The sequence below is a fragment of the Oryzias melastigma genome, linkage group LG1 (genome assembly GCF_002922805.2).
Source record: "Oryzias melastigma strain HK-1 linkage group LG1, ASM292280v2, whole genome shotgun sequence".
NCBI lineage: Eukaryota > Metazoa > Chordata > Actinopteri > Beloniformes > Adrianichthyidae > Oryzias > Oryzias melastigma.
The window spans coordinates 4,495,662-4,518,652 of NC_050512.1; the positions used below are offsets into that span (position 1 = coordinate 4,495,662).

The 22,991-nt window shown below is 43.3% G+C and overlaps 1 protein-coding gene and 2 non-coding genes across 3 annotated transcripts in view; all 3 read right to left on the bottom strand.

Annotated features, from left to right (window-relative positions):
* Positions 1–22,991, bottom strand: part of htt (huntingtin) — a gene marked incomplete in the record, with an annotated part of 87,604 nt that overhangs the window by 31,462 nt on the left and 33,151 nt on the right. Inside the window, 15 exon segments of the mRNA XM_024262140.1 lie at positions 6,519–6,732; positions 9,830–9,972; positions 10,061–10,320; positions 10,395–10,517; positions 10,600–10,716; positions 10,798–10,934; positions 11,015–11,163; positions 11,238–11,293; positions 11,363–11,524; positions 11,594–11,672; positions 11,748–11,971; positions 19,143–19,220; positions 19,345–19,452; positions 19,541–19,665; positions 19,747–19,873. Coding sequence (XP_024117908.1) covers positions 6,519–6,732; positions 9,830–9,972; positions 10,061–10,320; positions 10,395–10,517; positions 10,600–10,716; positions 10,798–10,934; positions 11,015–11,163; positions 11,238–11,293; positions 11,363–11,524; positions 11,594–11,672; positions 11,748–11,971; positions 19,143–19,220; positions 19,345–19,452; positions 19,541–19,665; positions 19,747–19,873 — 2,102 coding nt within the window.
* Positions 18,381–18,510, bottom strand: LOC112139387. Its single transcript, XR_002917983.1, has one exon.
* On the bottom strand, positions 21,033–21,162 carry LOC112139389. Its single transcript, XR_002917984.1, has one exon.

The following is a 22,991-nucleotide window of genomic DNA, read 5'->3' on the forward strand; positions in this document are numbered from 1 at the left end:
ATAACAGTTTTTAATGCACACCCAGCAGCCAATCAGAATCGAGTATTCACCCAGACCATGGTATAAGTCAGAATAATTATTCTTCCTCTGCTGCTTTCTGCTTAACTTAGTTTTTCTAATCCTAATTTTTTTTAAAGATTTTTTTCCATTATCACAAGTTATTAGAGTTATAAATTGACCAATCAGATGGCTCAATAAGCGTTTGTGGGTCTGACGTCGACCGTCTGGGGGGTTTGATTGACAGATGACGGGTAGGCAATGGGAGCAGACTTCATCAATGGGTCCATGAAGACCTTTTAACACCTACTTTACAATTCAACAATGTACCAATCATTGTCCTACTGTTGTTTTCCTCAATGGAATGTACCGATGCAGCAGTTTAAAACAACAAGAGGAGCATGCTGTCGACATTTTTAGATGAGGATTTACTCTGTAGAAATAGATTTCACTCTGAGGTTATGTGCTTTGGACTTTTTTGTTTGATTAACTTTCGTTTTTCTTTATTTCACTGTTTTGGTTGTAGCTTATAAATGATAAGTTGCGTATCATACTGAATGGTACAGCTCCTCCAAGGGGCAGAGTGGGACAACATTTCAGCCCGGGAGTTTAATGATCAAGACCGGCCCATTTTTCTCCACATGAAAAATTAGGCAAGCATTTAAAATAAAAAAATAAATGTTTTATTACAGTTCGGGGGGGGGGGGGTCATAGATAACAAACAGATAATTATAATAAAAACTCGTAGTTTAACAGAAATATTTTCCTGTATGAAAATGTGAATGAGAGGCTAAATTGAACTTTTTTTTTACATTTGAAAAAACATCCCCATAATAACTCCAGAATCTACAGCATAAGTCACCACATAAGAAGTGAACTAGTTTAGTTTAACTAGCAACCTTATTTGTTACTTTGTCACAGTCAATGGACATAAGAATTTATTTTTCTGTTGACATGAGCATGAATGCCTACAAGACAATACGATGCGATTTACGATACCACGATACCAACAGTATTGCAATATGGTAAACATTGCAATAATCAATATATTACTTTGGTATTTTTACACAAATTTATCTTATTTTCTTAAAAATCTTTTTTTTAAACAATTTGAAACACAATGTCAATTTTACGCCCTTTCCAACATTAAACTAAAATGATCAATAAATACTAACATGTCTTTACCATAATTACTTACATTTTAAGGTAATTAACAAATAAGCTAATAAACAAAGCTCTAGTTAAGAACCAAAATGAAGAGTAAATCAAATGGCCTCACTTCAAAGAGCAATACATGTGGAAATAAAAAATTCACATTCGTTCAAATTCGCTTGAAATAATTTTACATGATATGTCAGACAATTTGTTATTGTTGAGGAAACCTGTGAACTTTTATCCTGTTAATATTCTAGGATCGTTGTTTTTTAAAGCTCTGCCATCGATATTCATTTCTCCTCCTTTAATCAAAAATTTCCCGCACTTTTCTTTGATGATCAACACTTCAGTCACGTGATCCACGTGTGTACCGTGAGCTTACACACCTGTTGAATCAATAAAGCTGCTAGACGTCTCATCAGACGCTGCACACGACTCCACTAGAATCCGGTAGATTTTATCGCAGTGTTTGGACAGATTACTGCTGTTAACGCCATAACAAACCATGTTATGTAACATTAAAACAGCGCGCAGTCTGTGTCTACTTTAGAAAAATACAGACACAGCTCGAACCTTTTCGCTCGCGGCCGCTCTGCCTCTCGCCTGTTCTCACCTGTGGAGCAGGTGGAGAGCGCGCGAGAAGCCCCGCCCCTCCCCACTGTGGAGAAGCAGCAGAGAAAGTGACTCCGTGTTCGCGCTGAACCCACGCCACTATGTTTTAGGCATAGTTTATGTTTTGTTTATGTACTATGTTTTGGCGCTGTGATGGCGACATGCAGAGAAGTGTCCCAAGTAAAGGCTCTTAACTACGAACTTTGGTGACTGTCCGAGTGACGTGAATGAACGCTTGTGTGTGATATTGAACACATTCTGAAACCTACCACCGCTACTGTCTGGAATAGAGAAGAAATAGAGAAGAAAGCTGACTCATCCACGATGAGGAAGTGGTGGCTGTATGTGCTGCTTTTGATCTGGCTAATCCTTGTGCCCCTGCTCGCGCTAAAAGAAAGAGGAAACACTCTGCACTACAGCCGGGAGGACTTGCTACTCTTGCGGGATGGGGATTATCCTGCACCGACGGATCTACAGTTTTTTACCTCGATCCTCCGTAAACAACGCAGAACCCGCAGCGAGACGAGGAGCTTCACCTGTCGGAGGAAGCGGGGGAAGAGGGGCGGGGCGCGGCAGAGACTGAAGAGGCTCTCAGGTACTGCAAAAAGCCCACCGCTCCCCTCTATTCTGCTCGCCAATGTCCGGTCTCTCCGCAACAAACTGGACGAGCTTCATGTCAATGTCTCGTGCCAGTGGGCTTATAAACATGCCGGTCTGATCTGTGTCACGGAGACCTGGCTGGACAACACAGCTCTCGCTCAGCGGCTTCGGGACCCCCATTCGCCTGGACCGAGACCCCGGAAGCAGCCAGAAGAAGCTTGGAGGCGGGGTCTGCGTCTATGTCAATCATGCCTGGAGCAGAACTGCCACTGTCACAGAGTCGGGTTGCACACCTGACGTGGAGTTTCTTGCGCTGTCCTTTAGGCCAAAATATCTGCCGAGGGAGTTCGGACGATTTGCGCTTGTTCTTGTATATATCCCCCCATCTGGCAACACCACGCGCGCGTCTGAAACCATTGCTTCATGCGTGCAGCGGCTCGAGAGCGCGTCTCCTGACTCCCCTGTGCTTGTCCTCGGGGACTTCAATGGCTGCAGACTAAATAAGACTCTCCCTACTTATCATCAATACGTGACATGCACCACCAGGGGGGACAGAACCATCGATCTCTGTTATGGCAATGTAAAGGATGCATACAGAGCTTATAAAAAGCCTCCTCTTAGTACTGCCGACCACAATGTGATCCACCTTGTTCCATCCTACCGTACCAAACTACAAAGAGAAGGAGTTGTCAAAAAGCAGGTTAAACTGTGGGACCAGAGTTCCCAGGAAAATCTCCAGGCATGCTTTGACTGCACACTGTGGAATGTGCTCACAGAGGACAGTGGCTTGGAGGAGGCCACTGATGTAGTAACATCATACATCACCTTCTGTGAAAACATGCTAATCCCCACAAAAACTGTGAAAGTGTTTTCAAACAATAAGCCATGGATAACCAAATCACTCAAATCTACATTGAATGAAAAGAAAATAGCATTTAACTCAGGTAACCAAGTTGAAGGGAAACTCATCCAAAACAGACTAAATAAAGAAATTAAGTCTGCCCAAAGGACATATAAAGATAAGGTGGAGAGGCTTTTTAGGATGGGTAAAGCCAAGGATGCATGGCGAGGAGTCAAAACGCTGGCTGGTTTACCCTCATCCACCACATCATCTGGACTTCCTGCTGAGGTGTGCACTCGGATGGCAGAGGATCTTAATGACTTTTATTGCAGGTTTGACCAACAAAACTACTCTCAGGAGAGGGAGGAGCTTTCTGCAGAGCTCACATCCATGATCCAGACCTCTGCTAATCTGCAGCTGCTGCCTGCAGACGTGGAGCTCACCCTGAGAAGGACAAAACCCAGCAAGGCCCCTGGCCCGGATCAGATCTGTGGGCGCCTGCTGAAGGTCTGTAGCAGTCAGCTGGCTGATGTCCTCTGTGCACTCTTCAACCGGTCGTTGGCTGAACACACCATCCCCTCCATCTGGAAGTCCTCTATCATATGCCCGGTGGCAAAGAAGAGCAACCCCACAAACAACAACGACTACCGACCTGTAGCCCTGACGTCGCTGGTCATGAAGAGCTTTGAGAGGCTCGTCATGGCCCAGCTGCAGGCAGATGTTGGGGTGAACTCCGACCAACTGCAGTTTGCTTACCGGCCGCACAGGGGTGTGGATGATGCAATATTGACCCTGTTGCATGGAACCATCTCCCACTTGGAGAAGCCTAAGTCCCACGTTAGTTTGGTTTTTGTGGACTTTTCAAGCGCATTTAACACTGTGCTACCACATCTCATGGGACGTAAACTGCTGCAGATGAATGTCAACCCCCACTTGATTCTCTGGGTTCTATCATTCCTCACAATGAGGGACCAGAGGGTCAGAATCAACGGTCATCTCAGTACTAACAGGACTATATCCACCGGCTCCCCCCAAGGCTCTGTGATCTCACCACTTCTCTTCACTCTGTACACAAATGACTGCAGGAGCACTACCCCCGGTATAACATACATCAAGTACTCTGATGACACAGTAATCATGGACACCACCAACACCGTGGGACTGCTGCAGAGCGAACTGGACACTTTCTCACTCTGGTGCAGGAACAACTGTTTGGACTTAAACATAACAAAAACCAAAGAAATGGTCATTCTCTTCCATCATGGTTCTTCTGTCTCTCCCACACTCATTGTTAATAATGAAGCAATAGAGAAGGTCCACTCATACAAATATCTCGGCACCATAATCGATGACAAACTCACTTTTCAACTCAACACTGATAACATTTTCTCCAAATGTCAGCAACGTCTCTTTTTTCTCCGTAAACTTCGCAAATTACAGGTACATCAATCAATTCTTGCAGTTTTTTACCAATGTTTTATCCAATCCATCATCACATTTAACATCACAGCCTGGTTTGGTTCACTCAGTCTCACGCATCGTAATACCCTGAATAAAATCGTCAAAATTAGTAGTAAAATTATTGGGCAGCAGCAGGAGTCACTCTCCTCCATTTACAATAACAGAGTCCTTAGGAAAGGAACACAGATCTCCTCTGACAGCTCACATACTCTTCATACACACTACAGTCTCCTACCTTCAGGTCGCAGGTTCAGGTCCATTCTATTCAAAACCAAGAGAGCCACATCCAGCTTCATTCCCACTTCAATTCGCCTGCTAAATGAAATTAATTTGTAACTGATTGTTGGTTTTATAGTTTTTTAGTGTTTTTACTGATTTTACTGGTTGACATATTTATTTATATTTGTATGCTGATGAATGTGTTTTAGCAAAGTTCTGCATGTCTGGGCCTGTACTTGTGCTGATGTTTTGTCTGCAAATGAAGTTCCTAACGGATAAATAAAGTTAATTGAATTGAATTGAATTGAATTGAATTTAGCCACTCGTTCCCATAACCACTATCGCTTCCTTAACATTGTTACTCGCTAATCACCCGTCTGGCCCGCGGCCGCTTCTCCGTCCGGCCCATAGACTGTCTAAACAGAAGGTTATTCACGTCAATGGTCCGGCCCAGACATGTTGGTGAAGCCACTCTGATAGACTCAACCAACTGTGAGAATTTAAAAGGGTGCTTATGTTAAATTGTAGCTCCAAAACTGACGGTTCTACAAAGATTCATTCATAATCTAAAGTGAATAATTTTTCCATGATGCGACTGACAGGCCCATGAATGAAGCGGCCCACCGGGATTCCTCCCGACTCTCCCGATTACCCACTCCGCCCTTGGCTCCTCCATAAAATCACCAACCAAATTTTCATCTTCGCCGCACTTTTCCAGCTTGCAGCCTGAATTAGACGCAGCCGTCTGAGGAGCGCGAGACAAACTTCAAACAGAAATATTGTTAGGATGGTTATCTATTTTAAATACCGCTGAACGCGCTTCTCACGTGCATCTGATCAGACTGCAACGTGGCAGCGCATGTGAAGTGACGAGCTGCTGCTGCGTGCACCTGGGGTGAGGGGGCGTCACCCAAATGCTCCTTTTATCTCGACAAAAAGGAATAAATGTAAGTAAATCCCAAAGGACCGATGACAGAATCAAATGTTGGAATGGTTCTCCCTCAACGACTTGAACAATGACTTGTACAATTCTCCGGTGTTATTAAACTAGAATCTGTTTACATCCCGCGGTCTCGTGGTAGAGGCGTGGAAAGAGGCAGACACTCACAATAAACTCACTCCAGATTGGTGACAGTACTTCCTATAGATTCATGACTCAGTTATGACTCAGACCAATCGCTGAAGATGGGTTCAGACATTTGGCCATATATGGCGATATCCATTTCAGGAAGTGACGGTGAAGGCAGTGGTCTACTTTCACAAGGAGTGGAGGTGATGCATTTCCAATGGGGGACCCTATGGCTCAAGAAGTCCAGTATTTTTACAGTCAATGGATAACACCAATAGAAAAGCCACCATTTTGAAAAAATGTTTTTCTTTCATGAATATTTCTCATGCAGCTCTGATCAAGGTGACAGGAGCAGAAGGAAAGAGTGAGGCCGGGTCATACAACACCACTCACGGTTTTAACTAGAACTTGTTTCTGCTCCTTACATTCACAGGATGGGAAGCAGAAAAGATAGTTTTGTAGCTTATTTTTAGTTAAGACGTGTAGATGTGACTACATTTCAAATCCCACCTAAAGGTGATTTTGTTCTGAAGGCTTCCTGGGCTGGGGTGTGTGGGTTCAAACCTCTGTGTCTGATGAACCTCCGCCCACCAGCTGTAGTTGGTGTAGTTAATGATGAGGAGGACCTGGCACCACAGCAGAACCAGAGGAGGGTGGGTGGTTATGAGGCACTGGACCTTGCTGTTCAGCCCCTCTAAGGTGTAAAAGAAGTTTGCTTCAGGAGCGCTCTCGGCCTTCAGGAGACGGCTGGCTGCCGCTGTGATCCTACGAAACATGCCTGAAGAAAGAGGAAGATCGCATGTCAAGTGGAAGATACAAAGAGGCTGTTCACTAAACTTAACTGGAGTGTTTGAACTTTTTCAACTTTTTTATGGTCTGCAACTGATTTTTATTAAATTAAAAGGATAATATGGCCCTCATTTGTAGCATAGGAAAAAACTTTCATGTTAATAAATCTTATGTTAATAAATGAGGCGCTTAAAGTTGCAGTTAGTAGGAAGAATTGCAGAAACAATCAGCTCCTTCAGTCCAGGACGGCTTCAGGACAGAATTATTTGGTGTTCTAAACATTTCTTCGCTCTGACATGTCATGGTGTTTGGAAAACCGTAAACTGGTGTTTATTTTAATAAATAACAAGAGACTGATCTTCTGCCATGAAGAGACAGAAACAATAAACTGATCTACAAGAGTCTCTTGTAAAGTTTTAAGGGTTCTCCGGGCATCATGGGGGATCTGAGTTTCCTACAGAGGAACATCTAAAAGTTTTGACTCTAAAGACTAGACAGGGATCTTCAAGCACATAATTTAATGAAAAGGTCACTGTTAAGGACCAGAAAGTGTATTTGAGTGTCCAAATGAAGTAGAAATTGTGGGGATTTTTTTTTTTTATCTTCGTACAATAGTTTTGTGTGCAAATGTCAAGTGGACCGTGCAACACAAATCACAGCAATCAGTCCAAACGAAAAGTCAGCAAGACGTTAAAGCTTTGAGGAAGACCACTGGACAACTTTCCCCTGTTTGAGTGCATCAGTTTTCTCTGTTCTCTTTATGCATGTTGGTGATCTAAAGTCTGTTGCAGAATAGTGGGGTGTGCTTGTATGACGGGTTATCATTGGAGCTGGTTTTTAATAGGGATGTCCCGATCCGATCACGTGATAGGAAATCGGGCCCGATCACGTGGTTGAAAACTCGATCGAAATTGGGCTCCATCGTCCAATCAGGATCCGATATTTCATTTGTTCTTTTATGATCAGTGTTTTATATTTCAATCTTATTATTCCAGATAAATACTCCACTAGAAGTCTGCATGTCATGAAAAGATCACAAAATGTTATTCCCGGAAAACGCAGCAGAAAACGGCAGCAGCTCAAGCAGAAGACTGATGTAAACAGTTCAATAAAGCTAGCTAGATGATCACGGATTCAGACTTCTGGGATCAATAACTCTTTTAAAAACGACAGTTTTGTTTCTTTTTAATGTGAAGCTCTTCATGGTGCAGACAGATGGCTACACAGCAGCTGCTAACTGCTACATGCTAGCGCCGTGATATAACTCCTTAGGACCCGAGCTGTCCTTTGATATGCCTGTTTTATTTATCTGACAGAGAAATAACAGTTAAGAAAATTAACTACTGTGGTAATAAAACAGAAAATTTGATGTCTTAAGAACTTAAAAAAGAAGCACATAATCTTAAAAATAAATAAATAAATAAAACTAATAAATTAAAACTAATAATGATATCAGCTATTCATGAACAATCATCCGTTTTTATGCTAAACAAAGTCATCATTTATTTTTAAGAATTTTAAATGAGGACAGGAATCACATTTGGTCAAAAATGTTCAATAGCTCTAAAGATATTAAAGCTAAAGTCACTAAACTTTATCACATGACTAATTATCACTTATATAACAAGAAAATATTATTTTCTTTCCTAGTTTATATTTGCTGTATTTTTACTTGTTTATTAAAACTACTTCACAGAAGTGTTTTATTTAAGTTTTTAATGATAAAAGAAGGTTAATGAAATATAAATAAGGGACAACACAAATCTGTTTATTTAATTTATTCATGTTTTAAATGTGTTAAAAAAGTATCGGATAGGGACTCGGTATCGGCAGATACACAAAATCCAATGAATCGGATCGGGACCAAAAAAACCTGATCGGGACATCCCTAGCTTTTAATCAGCTTTTTAGTCATTTAAGCACGTAACATAGTTCTGTCTTAATTGAGTCATATTTATTTCAGGCTTCAGTAATTCATTTTTGTGTGTTTAAATTATTACAGGAACACTGCGTTTTCTAAACAAATATCCAAGTCCAAACTGGTGCAGAGCTGAAGCTGTCCTCAGTCACTTTTTGAGAGTAGAGTTGGTAAATCCGGGCTGCTCTGAAGTTCTTAAAAGGTAACCAGAAAGTGAAGTTGGAGGCTGTCTCCGCCCACAGCCCAAATCAAGTCAGACGGGTGGGGCTTGGGGACAGAACTGTTATCATTCCTGGAGCTGCATTTCATGATGTGGGACTTATATGGTTTGACCAATCACGAAATTCAACTGTAATACCTTGTTTTAACCCGTAGGGGGCAAAACACAGACGTTTTTGACTATAATTTCATGAATTATACAAGTTAACTTTAATTTGTCATAAATTTGTCAACAAGCAACAGACAGCACTTTTAAAGCCCCATTTATAGAGATAAACAGACAAAAAAAGTTGATTTAGGGTTTGGTTACCCTTTAAAGACCCACTCAGATGAAAATGATGTTTCTGGAGTTTTGGACATGTTCTTGGGGCATTTTTCTGATGATGGAGGACAATTGAGCTCAAAATTGTATTTCTGAATATTTCTTTTTTAAATTATAGTGAATTAGAAGCAGACAAAAAAAACTTGTCAAAATATCTTATTTGTGATGTAGAAAACTGAATTAGCAGCTAGTTGCTCTGCTCCATTCTGATGCAGACAAATGCAGCTGGAATCTGGATCAGAACTGTACATCTGGATAGAAAGGATATTGGTCATCATTTTTGTTGTAATGTTAGGCTGGGGGTGTGAGGGGGTGCAATCTAGAGGGAGACCTTGTAAACTGAGCACTCTTAGCAACAGGAAGGGAAGACGCCAATGATCCCGCCCACAACTCAGAGGTGAATTTCTAATGAACTGGCGCCCTGCAGAAACGATGTCCTAGAAATCACAGGCGCGCACATGCTCACAGCGAGCCTGCATAGAGAACTGTCATCTGCTCTGCATTTCTACATTCAGGCACAGGCCGAAAACAAACCAGTTTTTAAATTTTCTGCAATGATGAACATGTTGACAAGTTTGTTTTGGTTTTTAACGATACACGGAGAATCGTTACATTCTTACTGCTCACCACTTTTGAAGACATGGATCAGACACATGAGCAGCGTGCCCAGCTGCTGGCAGTAGAAGGTGTGCTGCTGTTCCGTAATTTCCACCTTCACCCGCCTACTGGAAATGTCGTCAAGTAAAACACCGACCAGCTGAAGGAGGAACCTAGAACCAGATAGAACACATATCAAGAATGGAAAAAACTGAAAGACGAGAGACTCTTGTCCTTCAGCTGTGAAACTCAGCCATTTACCGAGCAAAGGTTTCCTCTGGTGGAGCTTTCTGCGCCTCTCCATTAGTTTCCTGGTTAGAAGGTGCTTCAGCAGCAGGCAGCTCACAGTGGGCGGGGCTCTGCTGCTGCAGGCGGCGGATGGTGTGGCAGGACAGGAGGTGAGGAGAGAGGGAGAGTTCGTGGACGCGGGACAGAACGATGTCCTCGGTGGACTGAGAGATCAACACCCTGAGCACAGCCAGGATGCCAGACACCCACAGCTGGACGGTGGCGACCGAGGCCTGAACAAGAGCGTTTTCATGGTTACATCCTCTTTGCAACATAGTGAAAGAAAAAGCCCAAGCAGACGTCTCACCATGGTGGCTGGGATGGTGAACATGCTCTTGAGGAGCATGTCTACAGGTCTGAGGGAGGAGGGGGCCACACTCTCAAACAGAGTGTTCAGCACTCCCAACGCTTCAGGGGAGTCCAGATGCATCTGGGAGGAAGCAGAAGCAAGCCGACATGAAAATGACCCATCCGGCTGTGTGAGACAGAAGTCTGAGCATGTCTGTCCCAACCTGCTGCTTGGCAATCATAGGAAGTATGACATCAGCGATCTGCCTGGAGAGCCTCTTCCACTTATCCTCGTTCTCTTTGTGACACTGCTGCAGCACCAGGATGAACATCTCCAACACCTGCAGCAGACACGCAAGAACGCTGATGGGAACCTCTGCTGACCGTTCCGGGGCGTGCTGGGCCTGTTTCCTGATCCGTACCTGGTGGTGTTGGATGAGTCTGAGCAGCATGGAGACCACCACCTCCTTCTGCGTCTCCAGCTCCTTGCCTGCATCGGCTTTGTTGGAGCCCCGTAGGATGAACAGGTCGTGAACTATGGGCTGCAAGGCCGGGATGGCTGCGCAGAAAATGAGAAGACATCAGAGAATCACACAACAGCTCCAGCAGAACCCTCTGTTCTTTGCGTGTCTCCCCTACCATGTGTGACAGCCTTCCTGCCGCTTGCCATGATGCCGTCACACAGCTGGATGATTTTAGGAATGCTAATGATCTGCTTGGAGTGGTACCGCTCATAGGACAGCAGCACCAGGAAGAAAAAAATGTTGGGAATGATGGCCTCAGAATCTCTGCGCAGAAAGTTCAACACATGCTTGAAGCTTTATTTCATGGCACGGCTCATCATGTGGACAACCAAACTTACCTGAACTGTCCCACTTCAATGTACTCGAACTGCTTCAGAACAAAACCGATGAACACCTGAAACGTCCCAGACTGTGAGAAGCAGCAGAAGAAAACCCTCTGAGGTTACAGCGAATGAGTGTTTACCTGATCAGAGTCCAGCAGACAGTAGTTGACTCGGAGCTGCACCAGCTGTGCGAGCAGGTCCAGCACCTGTCTCTGCAGCACCACAGAGGTGCTGGTGGTGTACTGCTTCAGGGCTTTGATCACCAGCGGCTCAAACAGTCGAATGTGGTTGTGGATGGCATTCTGAGATAAAGGGAGCCAAAGTTCATCCAGAGGAGAGATTTTTGAGTTAAACATCAGAGTTCAGCGTACCTTATCTCCTCTGTGTCGTGTGGCATTTACTATGTTGGACCTCAGCTGGTTGGACGCTTTCTGCATGACATCAAACCATCTAAAAGCGAGGAAGAGGAGGATGATCTACATGTGAACATTTCTCTGGTGTTGTGGAGGTCGTGAGGAGGCTCACCCAGACGCGTCCTGCTCCTGCTCGGCCTGCACCATGTTTCGGAGACTGGCGTCAGCCAGGGCCTGAGTGAAGTGCGTGTACGGAGCCATGAAGCAGTAGTGGTAAAGGCCTGGTCGCAGGCTGGAGGAGCCCAGACGGAGAGCTTTGCCCTGAGAGCGGCTGGGTCCACTCAGAATACCTTCGTGTTGAGAGGCCAGGTTGGTCCCAAACAGGGTCTTCAACAGCTGGAGAAAAAGTCTTATGAGCAGGACCTGATGAAACTGCCTCCACAATAAAACGAGTCTTGACCCTGAATCTTAGTCACATACACCTGCACGGGTGCTGCAGGTTTTTGGATCTGTGGATGGCCATATCGAGAAGCCGCTGAATCTTAAGCCTTGTTACCACCAAGAGGTCTAGTACGATCCGGTCCAGTATTTTGAGAATTACCATTGTAAAAAGGACCTATTAAAAAATATTGAACTGTACCACTTGGGAGTAGGTCCATAGAGAACTGAAAGGAAACAGTTGGGGCGGAGCCGCTGTAGCCACTCGTTGATCGACAGAAAGCTAATGAAGCTAACATTGGAAGTTGACGTTTCCAACGTTTGCTAGCAATTTACACTGAGCTTCTTCTTAGCTGCCCGCAATCTCCTTTCAAACATTAAACTACTGTTATACACGATGTACAAAGAGTAAAAACAGAAAAAGACGAGCTGCTGGATGACCTCCATTGTTGCTGCTTTTCTAGTCGTCACATGATAATGACGCAATGAAATGTTAGCGGTCTACGCCACGCATGCGCCGTGAAAACAAACTGTTCAGTGGAAGTGAGGCTTAACTTAGTGGAAACCCTGGCCAGAATTAACTGGACCGTACCACTCCTTACCGGACCGTACTGGAACGCTCAGTGGGAATGAGGAAGTTAAGTCCCACTCCAACTATATTTTGATCTAGTTTCAAAGTGCTGTCAGTGGCCTTTTAACTATGATGATGCAGATTTTAGTGATAATAAAAAACCTGTGTCTTTTTCTAGGACAGAGTTTCTGCAAAGCGGCAGGAATTCATCAGAAATCCCCCCCCCCCTTTGGATAGCTGGTGGGTCTGTTATGCCTCATTCCCACAGAGTGGTCCGGACCGGTGGTGGTTTAGAATGGTCCAACCATTTCAAGTGAGCGTTTCCATTGAGTGTCGGACCATCAAAGCACATGCAGAGTGTAGACTGATGCTGTCCGTCAAAATGGTGAGACTACAGCGACAGAGAAGCTGCATCAGCTGGCTCAAAGAAAAACGGAAAGTTAAAAAGATAACTGTGGAGGATCATTATTATCCAGAGCAGGTTATTATTATGAATAAGCCGGACTCTATGCTGCAGAACAGTCTATTATTCCGCATTAAAAGAAGAAAAAAAAACTCTTTATGTTGAGCAGTACTGCAATGTTCTTCAATAAATGTTTTACAAAGCAGATCAGAAGTGTTTGGATCAATAACGGACATTCCTCGGCCGTGGGGGTCCGGGGAGATGGAATCAAGGGATGGAGGTCTCTCTGTATTCGTGGACTCGGCGTGTCTCTGGTCCTCAACCCCCGCGAATAAGGAGTGTACTGTATGGAAAGGATTTATTCTTTGCAAGAAGAATTGTTGAAGACTGTTGTGAGATGAGTGTTTGAGCTGCAACCTGTGCGCTTTAGCTCGGCGTGGTGCAGAAGAGGGAGGGGGAAAGAGGGCGTGCGCGTGTGCATGAGGGAAGCAGGTGCGCTGCGAGGAGGGAAAAAAAAAGGCAGCACATTAGGGTGCCAACGGTTCTTGTCTATTGACAGTGCAAGGAAAAAATCCAGCCGAAAAAAGGACAGAACTTTTGGTTTGGATCTTGAGTTGGGAAAAGCGCTGGTCGGTCAGACGCTTCCTGTTATCGTAAAACCTTTCCACCAATTAATGGATTACATCGTGTGACAACAGAAGGTCCGGCCTCACGGGTCCATTCTATTTTTCAATGAAGGTACAACCAACGTGGGTCCAAAAATGGTACCAGTCGGTCCTGCTTAACTGATCCATTTTGTAATGGAAACACTAAAAACTCCAGTCCGGCCCAGTCCAGTCCAGTCTGGACCACGCAGTGGAAACGAGGCATAAGTGTGTAAGTTACCCTACATCAGTATTCCAGCATTCCTTTGTATAACTGGAGCAGGGAGAGTTGCAGTGTCACAAACCTGAGCTTTTTCAAAAGACAGGTTTTCATCAAAAAGAAATACTCAGAAAACAAGTTTTAATCTTAAATGATTTTATACAAGTCCTCCATAATGAGAACAATGCAACAAGAACATGTTAGAAAAAGCTTTTTTATTGGAGTGGGTCTTTAAGGGGAGTGCAGGTGTGTCTTGAGGCTCATAGGGCTACTTCAAGAAACTTTATGAAAATGGAACGTACCATTGACATGTGGTAAGTGTATCGTAGGGATGTAAGAATTCTTCGTGAATCGGTAAAGAAACAATTCAAACTCGTCAACATGTTCATCGTTGCAGAAAATTTGTAAAATCGGTTTGTTTCGGCTCATAGGTTAATTGGTGACTCTAAATTGTCCCTAGGTGTGGATGTGTGAGTGAATGTGTGTGTGATTGAGGCCCTGCGGCAGACTGGCGACCTGTCCAGGGTGTACCCCGCCTTCGCCCATCAGTAGCCGGGATAGGCTCCGGCACCCCGCGACCCCGAAAAGGAAGAAGCGGATAAGAAGATGGATGGTTTGTTTCGGCCTGTGGCTAAATTTAGAAATGCAGAGCAGATGAGATTTCTCTATGCAGGCGCACGTGTGTGTGTACACGTCTGCGAGTGTGTACGCGTGAGTGTGTCACAGACGGCTGTGTGTTGTTCTTCTGCGTTTCCCTCCTGGGTAATTCCCACATCTAATTCAGATTTCAAAGTTTCACATAAGTCATTCCCTTCAGGATTTCTTATTGCGATCGCAACTGTTAACCATTGACTGTAAAAAATACTGGACTTCTCGAGCCATGAGGTCCCCCATTGGAAATGCATCACCTCCACCCCTCGCAAAAGTAGGCCACCGCTTTCACCATCACTTCCTGAAACGGCTATCGCCATATTGCAAACGTCTGAACCCATCTTCAGCGATTGGTCTGAGTCTCTGTGAGTCATAGATGAGTCATGAATCTATAGGAAGTACTGTCGCCAATCTGGAGTGAGTTTATTGCGAGTTCCCTCCTCTTTCCACGCCTCTACCACAAGACAGCGGGAGGTAAACAGATTCTACTTTAATAACGGCGGCTCGGGAGAATTGTACAAGTCATTGTTGAAGCCTTTGAGGGAGAACCATTCCAACATTTGATTCTGTCAGCGGTTCTTTGGGATTTACTTACATTTATTCCTTTTAGTCGATATAAAAGGAGCATTTGGGTGACGCCCCCTTACCCCTCGCGCGCGCCGCAGCAGCTCATCACTTCTCATGCGCTGCCACGTTGCAGTCTGATCAGATGCACGTGAGAAGTGCGTTCAGCGGTATTTAAAATAGATAACCATTCTAACAATATTTCTGTTTGAAGTTTGTCTCGCGCTCCTCAGACGGCTGCGTCTAATTCAGGCTGAAGCTGGAAAAGTGCAGCGAAGATGAAACTTTGGTTGGTGATTTTATGGAGGAGTTGTACCATTCCGTATGATACATAACTTATCATTTATAAGCTACAATCAAAACAGAGAAAAAAAGAAAAGCGAACGTTAAACAAACAAAAAAGTCCAAAGCACATAACCTCAGAGTGAAATCTATTTCTACAGAGTAAATCCTCATCTAAAAATGTCGACAGCATGCTCCTCTTGTTGTTTTAAACTGCTGCATCGGTACATTCCATTGAGAAAAACAACAGTAGGACAATGATTGGTACATTGTTGAATTGTAAAGTAGGTGTTAAAAGGTCTTCACGGACCCATTGATGAAGTCTGCTCCTATTGGCTACCCGTCATATGTCAATCAAACCCCCCAGACGTTCGACGTCAGATCCACAAACGCTTATCTCCAACACAGTCTCAGTAAAATGCGTACATATTCCACGACTTTGCACTCTGAAATACCGTGTATAATATACGTCAAACACGCTTTTTGCATGCATATGATACGCAATGGTAGAGAATGGGTTGCGCCGGCGTTCAATATACACGACTTTTTAGGTTTCGTTTTGATCACGTGGTCAGAAATCCTCCGGCTCTTTTCTAAATGACGTTGTTCCTGGTTAAGGTTAGGATTACGGTTATGGTTAGGGTTAGAAAAGCAAATTGTTCGTTTGTGGGGCTGTCAGTGATGCTCACGGCTCCACCAGGGGATGTGTCAAACGTGGAAAACACATTTAACACGTTTAGGACTGCGCGTATTATATGCACGCAAAAACTGGTTTTGGCGTATATTATACACGGTATTTCCCAAATCGTGGCATATGTACTCATTTTACTGAGACTGGGCTGGTTTTCTCACACGTTTGCATCTTTAGTTTGTTTCAGTTCATAGAAATGTCTGAATTTCTTATTTATTTCTTATTTATTCATTTCAAAGTATTATTCAAATGTACCTCAAACTGAAAAGAAAGTGGGATTTTGGTATACCAGCAAAATCGTGGAACAATTCTTTCATCATTATTTTTTTTTTACTCATTATTTTTCTGTAGTTTACCTCACAGAGGCTTTATAAAACAAAACCTCTAAAACCAACAAAAATCACAAAGACTCAAGGACTGAACTTAGCTACTCTTTCAGGCTTCCTGGTAACAGATTTCTAGGAAATGAAGACACGTTCATGAATTCCAAAGACAAGAACATCCAGACCATTTTACAGTAGGTCTCCATGGCTCCCCTCTCAAGTTTGGAGAGGTTATACAACTTGCTAGAAGGCAGTGGAGCACCAGGTATCAGCTCAATCTTACAGTCATGAGGTCTATGGGGGGCAGATATGTAGCACGGTCCTTTGAAAAATTGTCTGAGTTCACAGCACAGCAGCATGCAGACAGTGAGACTGGCAGAAAAGGCTCCAGTTTACAATGGATTGTGTCAACCAATCTATGTGTGGGTTATGTAACGTAAGCCAAGGTAAACCTAACACAAGCTGCGAGGACGGAGAGGGAACAACGTTAAACAGTGCGGCGAAGTGAAACTTTGGTTGGTGATTTTATGCGCATACACGCAACTGCTAATTTACAAGCTACAATCAAAACAGAGAAATAAAGAAAAACGGACGTTAACCAAACAAAAAAGTCCAAAGCACATAACCTCAGAGTGAAATCTATTTCTACAGAGTAAATCCTCATCTAAAAATGTCGACAGCATGCTCCTCTTGTTGTTTTAAACTGCTGCATCGGTACATTCCATTGAGGAAAACAACAGTAGGACAATGATTGGTACATTGTTGAATTGTAAAGTAGGTGTTAAAAGGTCTTCACGGACCCATTGATGAAGTCTGCTCCCATTGGCTACCCGTCATCTGTCAATCAAACCCCCCAGACGTTCGACGTCAGACCCACAAACACTTATTGAGCCATCTGATTGGTCAATTTATAACTCTAATAACTTGTGATAATGGAAAAAAATCTTTAAAAAAAAATTAGGATTAGTAAAAAGAAGTTAATCAAAAAGCAGCAGAGGAAGAATAATTATTCTGACATATAAGATAACTGAGAAATAACTGTCTGTTTCTCAATGTAAGTCAATGGGACTTTGGCCTTTTTACAACCCAGTGGTACTTCCTATATGGAACACGGAAGGAGGGGGGCTTGCTCAGTCCAGTTATTCTTATATACAGTCTATGCTATTAACGTAAATTCAAGCAAAGCCGAGATTTGTTCCTCACCCTAAAACTTTACATTTTCATCACAACTTTCCTGTAACTTTGACCAATCCACCGTGACAACAGTCATGGTGATGATGCAGCTTCACCTCTGTTTCCATTCTGACTTCTTTTTTCATTAACCCTTGCCCCTGCTGTCTTTTTTTTCTGCAGGCTGAACGTTGAACAGCTATTTCGGTTGTAATGAGTAAAAAGAAAAGGAAAAAATCAAAATCATGACTTTAAAATTTTTAATTGAATCGGGGCTTGACTAAATGGTTACATCCCTAGTTTATTGTGAAGTATTTGTAAGGCTAATTAAAGCTTTATGCACTCGGATGCACAGGAGATGTCGTATGGTGTCCTTACGTCACATTGTAGTCATTAGTAAAGTGTGAGTACTGTTTCCTTACTGACTGCATAGAAATGTGCACATGCAGATCTCCACGTAGGACGTCCACACAAACTATACTCTAATTTTGTCATTTCTAAAAGTTGTGAACAAACCCAACATGCTTGCGGCACAGATTTGAAGGGGTCGAAATAGAAAAAGAAAAATCTGTACGAGTCTGCATTGTTTAGTGTTCACTACGACCTGTCACTGACAGCACACCCATAGAAAAAATGTGCACCAACATTTTCTTTCAACAGGCTCACCGAGACATCTGTGACCTTGATATTTCCTGTGTGACCCGTACAGCTTTACCTATTTTTCTCCCACAGAGGGTCCATTAGGGCAGTTGTAAGTGAAGCAATAGCTTGACATCAGATCTTCCAGAGAACATCAGCTCATGAAATACTAGGCTTCAGATGAGGACATGAAAGCATAGGAAAACATGAATGTATGGGACCATCGCACAGGGAGACCAACGTCTTCACAGGCCCTGTCGGCAGGAACCAGCCTCACTCTGTGTGGGGCCACAGCGGCTGCAGCAAACCGCTCACTGCTGCAGCCAGAAAGACCGCCACACTGGAAGAACAGGGCTGTCGCTGCATTTTCGGTATGCTGAAGCAAAATGGTTGCACCGCTCACCCGGCATGCGCGAACCACACTTCACTTTCACTCTTCACCCTCTATACCACAGAGTCATTTCCAAACAGTAAAACTCCTTGATCACAAGAATTTATGTTTTTCTCAACAACCGAGAGCTTCTCCTGACTGGATTACAGTTTGAAAAAAAGCCACCGAGTTACCGTTAATAACGTGTTTGGATTATCGGAGAAAATAAAGTGTTTTGAAGTGGCGCTGTATCCTCTTAGCTTAGGGAGTAAACTGCTGTCATGTAAAACTGCAGAAGAAGAAAACATTTTTAATTCGTTTGTAGTCACTGCAAGATCGTTGGGTCCTGATCCTTAACATGTCTTTTTCCTTTGGTTTTTTCAACAATAAGTGAATGTTTTCACTATGATAAACATTTTAAGTGCTATATTAACATCCTTCGAGGTTAATATTGTTGTTACTGTCCGAAGACCGGAAAAAGCTTTAGCGGAAGTGACGTTTGGCTCGCGCATGCGGGAGAGCGGTGCAACCAATTTGCTTCCGCATACCGAAAATGCAGCGACAAGGGTCTTCATTTCAGGGGTTGAGACCAAATACACACCTGCTGCACACAGACAGTGGCCATGGTGGGTTCCCTGGAGAAGCAGGACTTCAGGTACCCCAGAATTTCCTCAACACACTGAGAGAGAATCAGAAACACACAGCGTTCTTTTGGTTTCATAGTGCTGATTCACCATAAGCATTTTTAACAAGACAAAAACAGTTCATGTCAAGCAAGCAGACACAGGAGATAAAGGTTTCACCTTCCCAATGTCGTGCAGAGTTGCGAGCTCCAGCAGCTGAGACAGAACATCTAAGGTGGCACGAAGGAAACCTCCAAACTTCTCCTGACTGTGGAGATCCAGCGTTACCTAACAGACAGCAAGAATTCATCCCACCAATGAGTGCCTCAGTAGGGAAAAGAAACCCATGATGCATGCTAACTGATGGGGCTCTGACTTTATAGTTGGCGTGTGTGGCCTTTAGGACATCGTAGAGCTTAAGATAAGGAGGCAGGTGGTAGAAACTTCCTAGACTGGTGGATTTGTTGACCACAGTTGACCCTGAGCCTTCTGGGGGTCTGCCTGCATAGGGAAAATAAAGACATGTTGAACACAGTGGATATAGGGACATGGAAGGGCTTGCTGGGAGGCAGTAGGGTGTACCTGTGTTGACCTCGGTGCTTTTCTTTGGACTCATGGGGCCAGCGTTGGGCTCAGCAGCCTCCTTTTCCTTCCCTTTCCTACGGATGGGACTGAGAGAAGGTGTGTTGCTCAGGGACGGAAGAGCCGCCTGAACGTTGATAGAAAACATAAGATAAGATAAGATAAAGATACTTTATTGATTCCTGCCAGGGAAATTTGCACGTTGCAGCAGCACTGTGTACAGACTCATTAAAAAAAAGCAACTAGACAGACAAACAACAGTGAATATTAAAAAAAAATTAAAAAAAATTAAAATTAAGAAAATTAAGGGAGCACCAAACTTTTAACAGCTTTCCAGACAGACATCCAGTGGGTTTATCTGCGGCACAAGGCTGATGAGTTATATAGTCCGATAGAACGAGGCAGGAAAGATCTCCTGCAGCGGTTGGAGTGGCAGCGTAGTTGCCTTAACCTCTTAGAAAAGACACTCCGCTGTTCGTCAAGCGCAGGATGAAGAGGGTGCTGAGGATTATCCATGATGGATACGAGTTTGTTCAAGGTCCTCCTCTCCATCACTGCTTCAAAGGTTTCCATTTTACATCCAATTACAGAGCCAGCTTTTCTAATAAGTTTGTTCAGCTTCTTCGTGTCACTGGCAGCTATGCTACCCCCCCAGCAGACCACAGCGAAGAATAACGTGCTGGCCACAACAGACAGGTAAAAAATTTCCAGCATCTTGCTGCATACGTTGAAGGACCTCAGTTTCCTCAGGAAGTAGAGTCTGCTCCAGGCCTTCTTGTACACAGCTGTGCTGTTGGTCTTCCAGCTCAGTCTGTTGTCGACGATTACTCCCAGGTATTTGTATTCCTCCACCTCTGCCACATCCCTGCCTGAGATGCTGAGGGGCTGGAGAGACGGTTGTTCCTTTTGGAAATTGATCACCATCTCTTTGGTCTTGTCTACGTTGAGCAGCAGGTGATTTACTCCAGCCCACCTCACAAACTCATTCATCACATTCCTGTATTCCTTTTCCTGTCCGCCATTAATACAGCCGACAACCACAGAGTCATCAGAGAACCTCTAAGAGAATGGTGAGAGAACGGTGAGAGAACGGTGCCTTGTGGGGCTCCAACACTACTGACCACCACATTGGACATGACACTTCCTAGCCGGACAAACTGTGGCCTGTCTGACAAGTAGTCAGTGATCAAGGAGACCAAGGACCCGCTGACACCCATCCGCCGCAAAACATGTATTAAAAGTCTGTTTTTTGGACTTTGAAAACATGAACTTTTGGAATGGTCATGAATGTATGGGACCATCGCACAGGGAGACCAACGTCTTCACAGGCCCTGTCGGCAGGAACCAGCCTCACTCTGTGTGGGGCCACAGCGGCTGCAGCAAACCGCTCACTGCTGCAGCCAGAAAGACCGCCACACTTTGAGGTGCAGCACCTGCTGCACACGGACATGAGCCACGCTGGGCTCTCTGGAGATTATTGAGTGATGCTGTGAAGCATTCACACCAACGTTTTGAGGTATTAAAAGGAAATTTGGAGTTTACCTAATATTTTAGCAACATTCTAGCTGTTTTGGTTAATTGGAATCCACTCTAAAGTTTTGGGTTCTTTTGAAGTTTAGCAAATATTTTAGCTGTATGCTAAGTTTTCTTTTTCAGCCAATTTGACAACTAGTACGGTTTTTGAGCTATTTTTGCATTTTGGAGTTTAGTTAATTTTTTCACAACATGCTAGCAGTTTTTGGTTAATTTTGCAACTATTGAGCTGAGATTTTGGGGGCTATTTTGAAGTTTAGCTAATATTTTAGCAACATAGCTGTTTTGGCTGGTTGTCTGTGGTTTTTTTTTTTTTTGCCATTTTGGTATTAAGCTGTAACATTGGCATTATGCTCGCTCCCTCTGCTATTTTGGCATTTACAGATTTACATTTTTTAGACTATTTTTGAGTTTAGCTAATATTTTAGCAGCATGATAGCTTTTTGGCTAATATGGCACTTAGCTAATTCTTTAGCAAGCTTCAACTTCAGCATTTTTAGTTAACAGTTTCAGCAATGAGGTTAATCGCTAGAGATGGCACGCAAGCTTTTTACTATTGTCCAAAATATGCAAAGAGTGACACCGTATTGGAATGGTATAAAAACAATCAGACCTTTCTTAGCATACACAGTAAAATTACCATAAAATGATTAATTTTGGTCAGATTTAAAAAAAGGAAAAAATGCAGATCATCAAATTAAATTCTCAGGTCATGGTGGATCCCACCCAGCCTCTCTCAGAAGGACTCAGGCACCAACGTAACAGCGGTCTTTCATACGACACATTTCCCGGTCTATCTACCAGGCGAGGATTCAGCGCTGATGGACTCTTCCCTCTTCACTACTGAGGAAATCCTGGTTAGTTTATTTTTCTCCTCTTAGTAATCTGATTACCAGCAGGTCGTCTGGTCTGATCTGAGGTCTAACACACATACAAATACCACCATCATCCTCCATAAACTAAAAGATTGATGGTCCTGCTAGAGAACATGGAAATAGTGTGAAGTCTAAAGCTGTCATTGACTTTGAACAGACTACAAGATCATTATTGAGAGTAAACTCACTCAGATCTTGTTCAAATGTTTTCTAGAAGTTCTCCTTTATCAGCTGACAGCAATAATTTACTAGTGAAAAGTCACATTCTAGTTTTTTCCAGATCTGTTTGTACAATTGTAACACAGCAGTAAACAGACATCTAAACCATTCCAATATGGAGAACAACCCTGTGTACGCAACAAGCTAACATCTCATCTCTAGTGATATTAACATCATTGAGTTTCAGTATTTCAGCTATCAGCTCTACAATCCTTAAATCCAGATTAAGCTTACAGCATTCACACTAGCAGATAGCATCTAGTTTACCATTACTTTCATTACATACATTCACTTTACAACAGAATGCACAGTAAATGTAAAAGAAAGGAAATGTTGAGTTAATGTATGGTACTATAATTCAAAAAAATTCAAAATAAAATATAAAGAAGTTATGACTAAGGGTGTAGGGAAAGAATACATTGTATTTTATTTAGCCACTCTGATATTGATTTCAAACGGTTTTTTATTTACTATTTAAAGCAGACATTTACACTCTGCATCCACTTTATTAGGCTCATCTTTCCAACTGCTCATTAACGCAAAGTTCTAATCGTCCAATCACATAGCAGAAGCTCAATGCATTTCTGCATGTAGACATGGTCGAGATGATCTGCTACA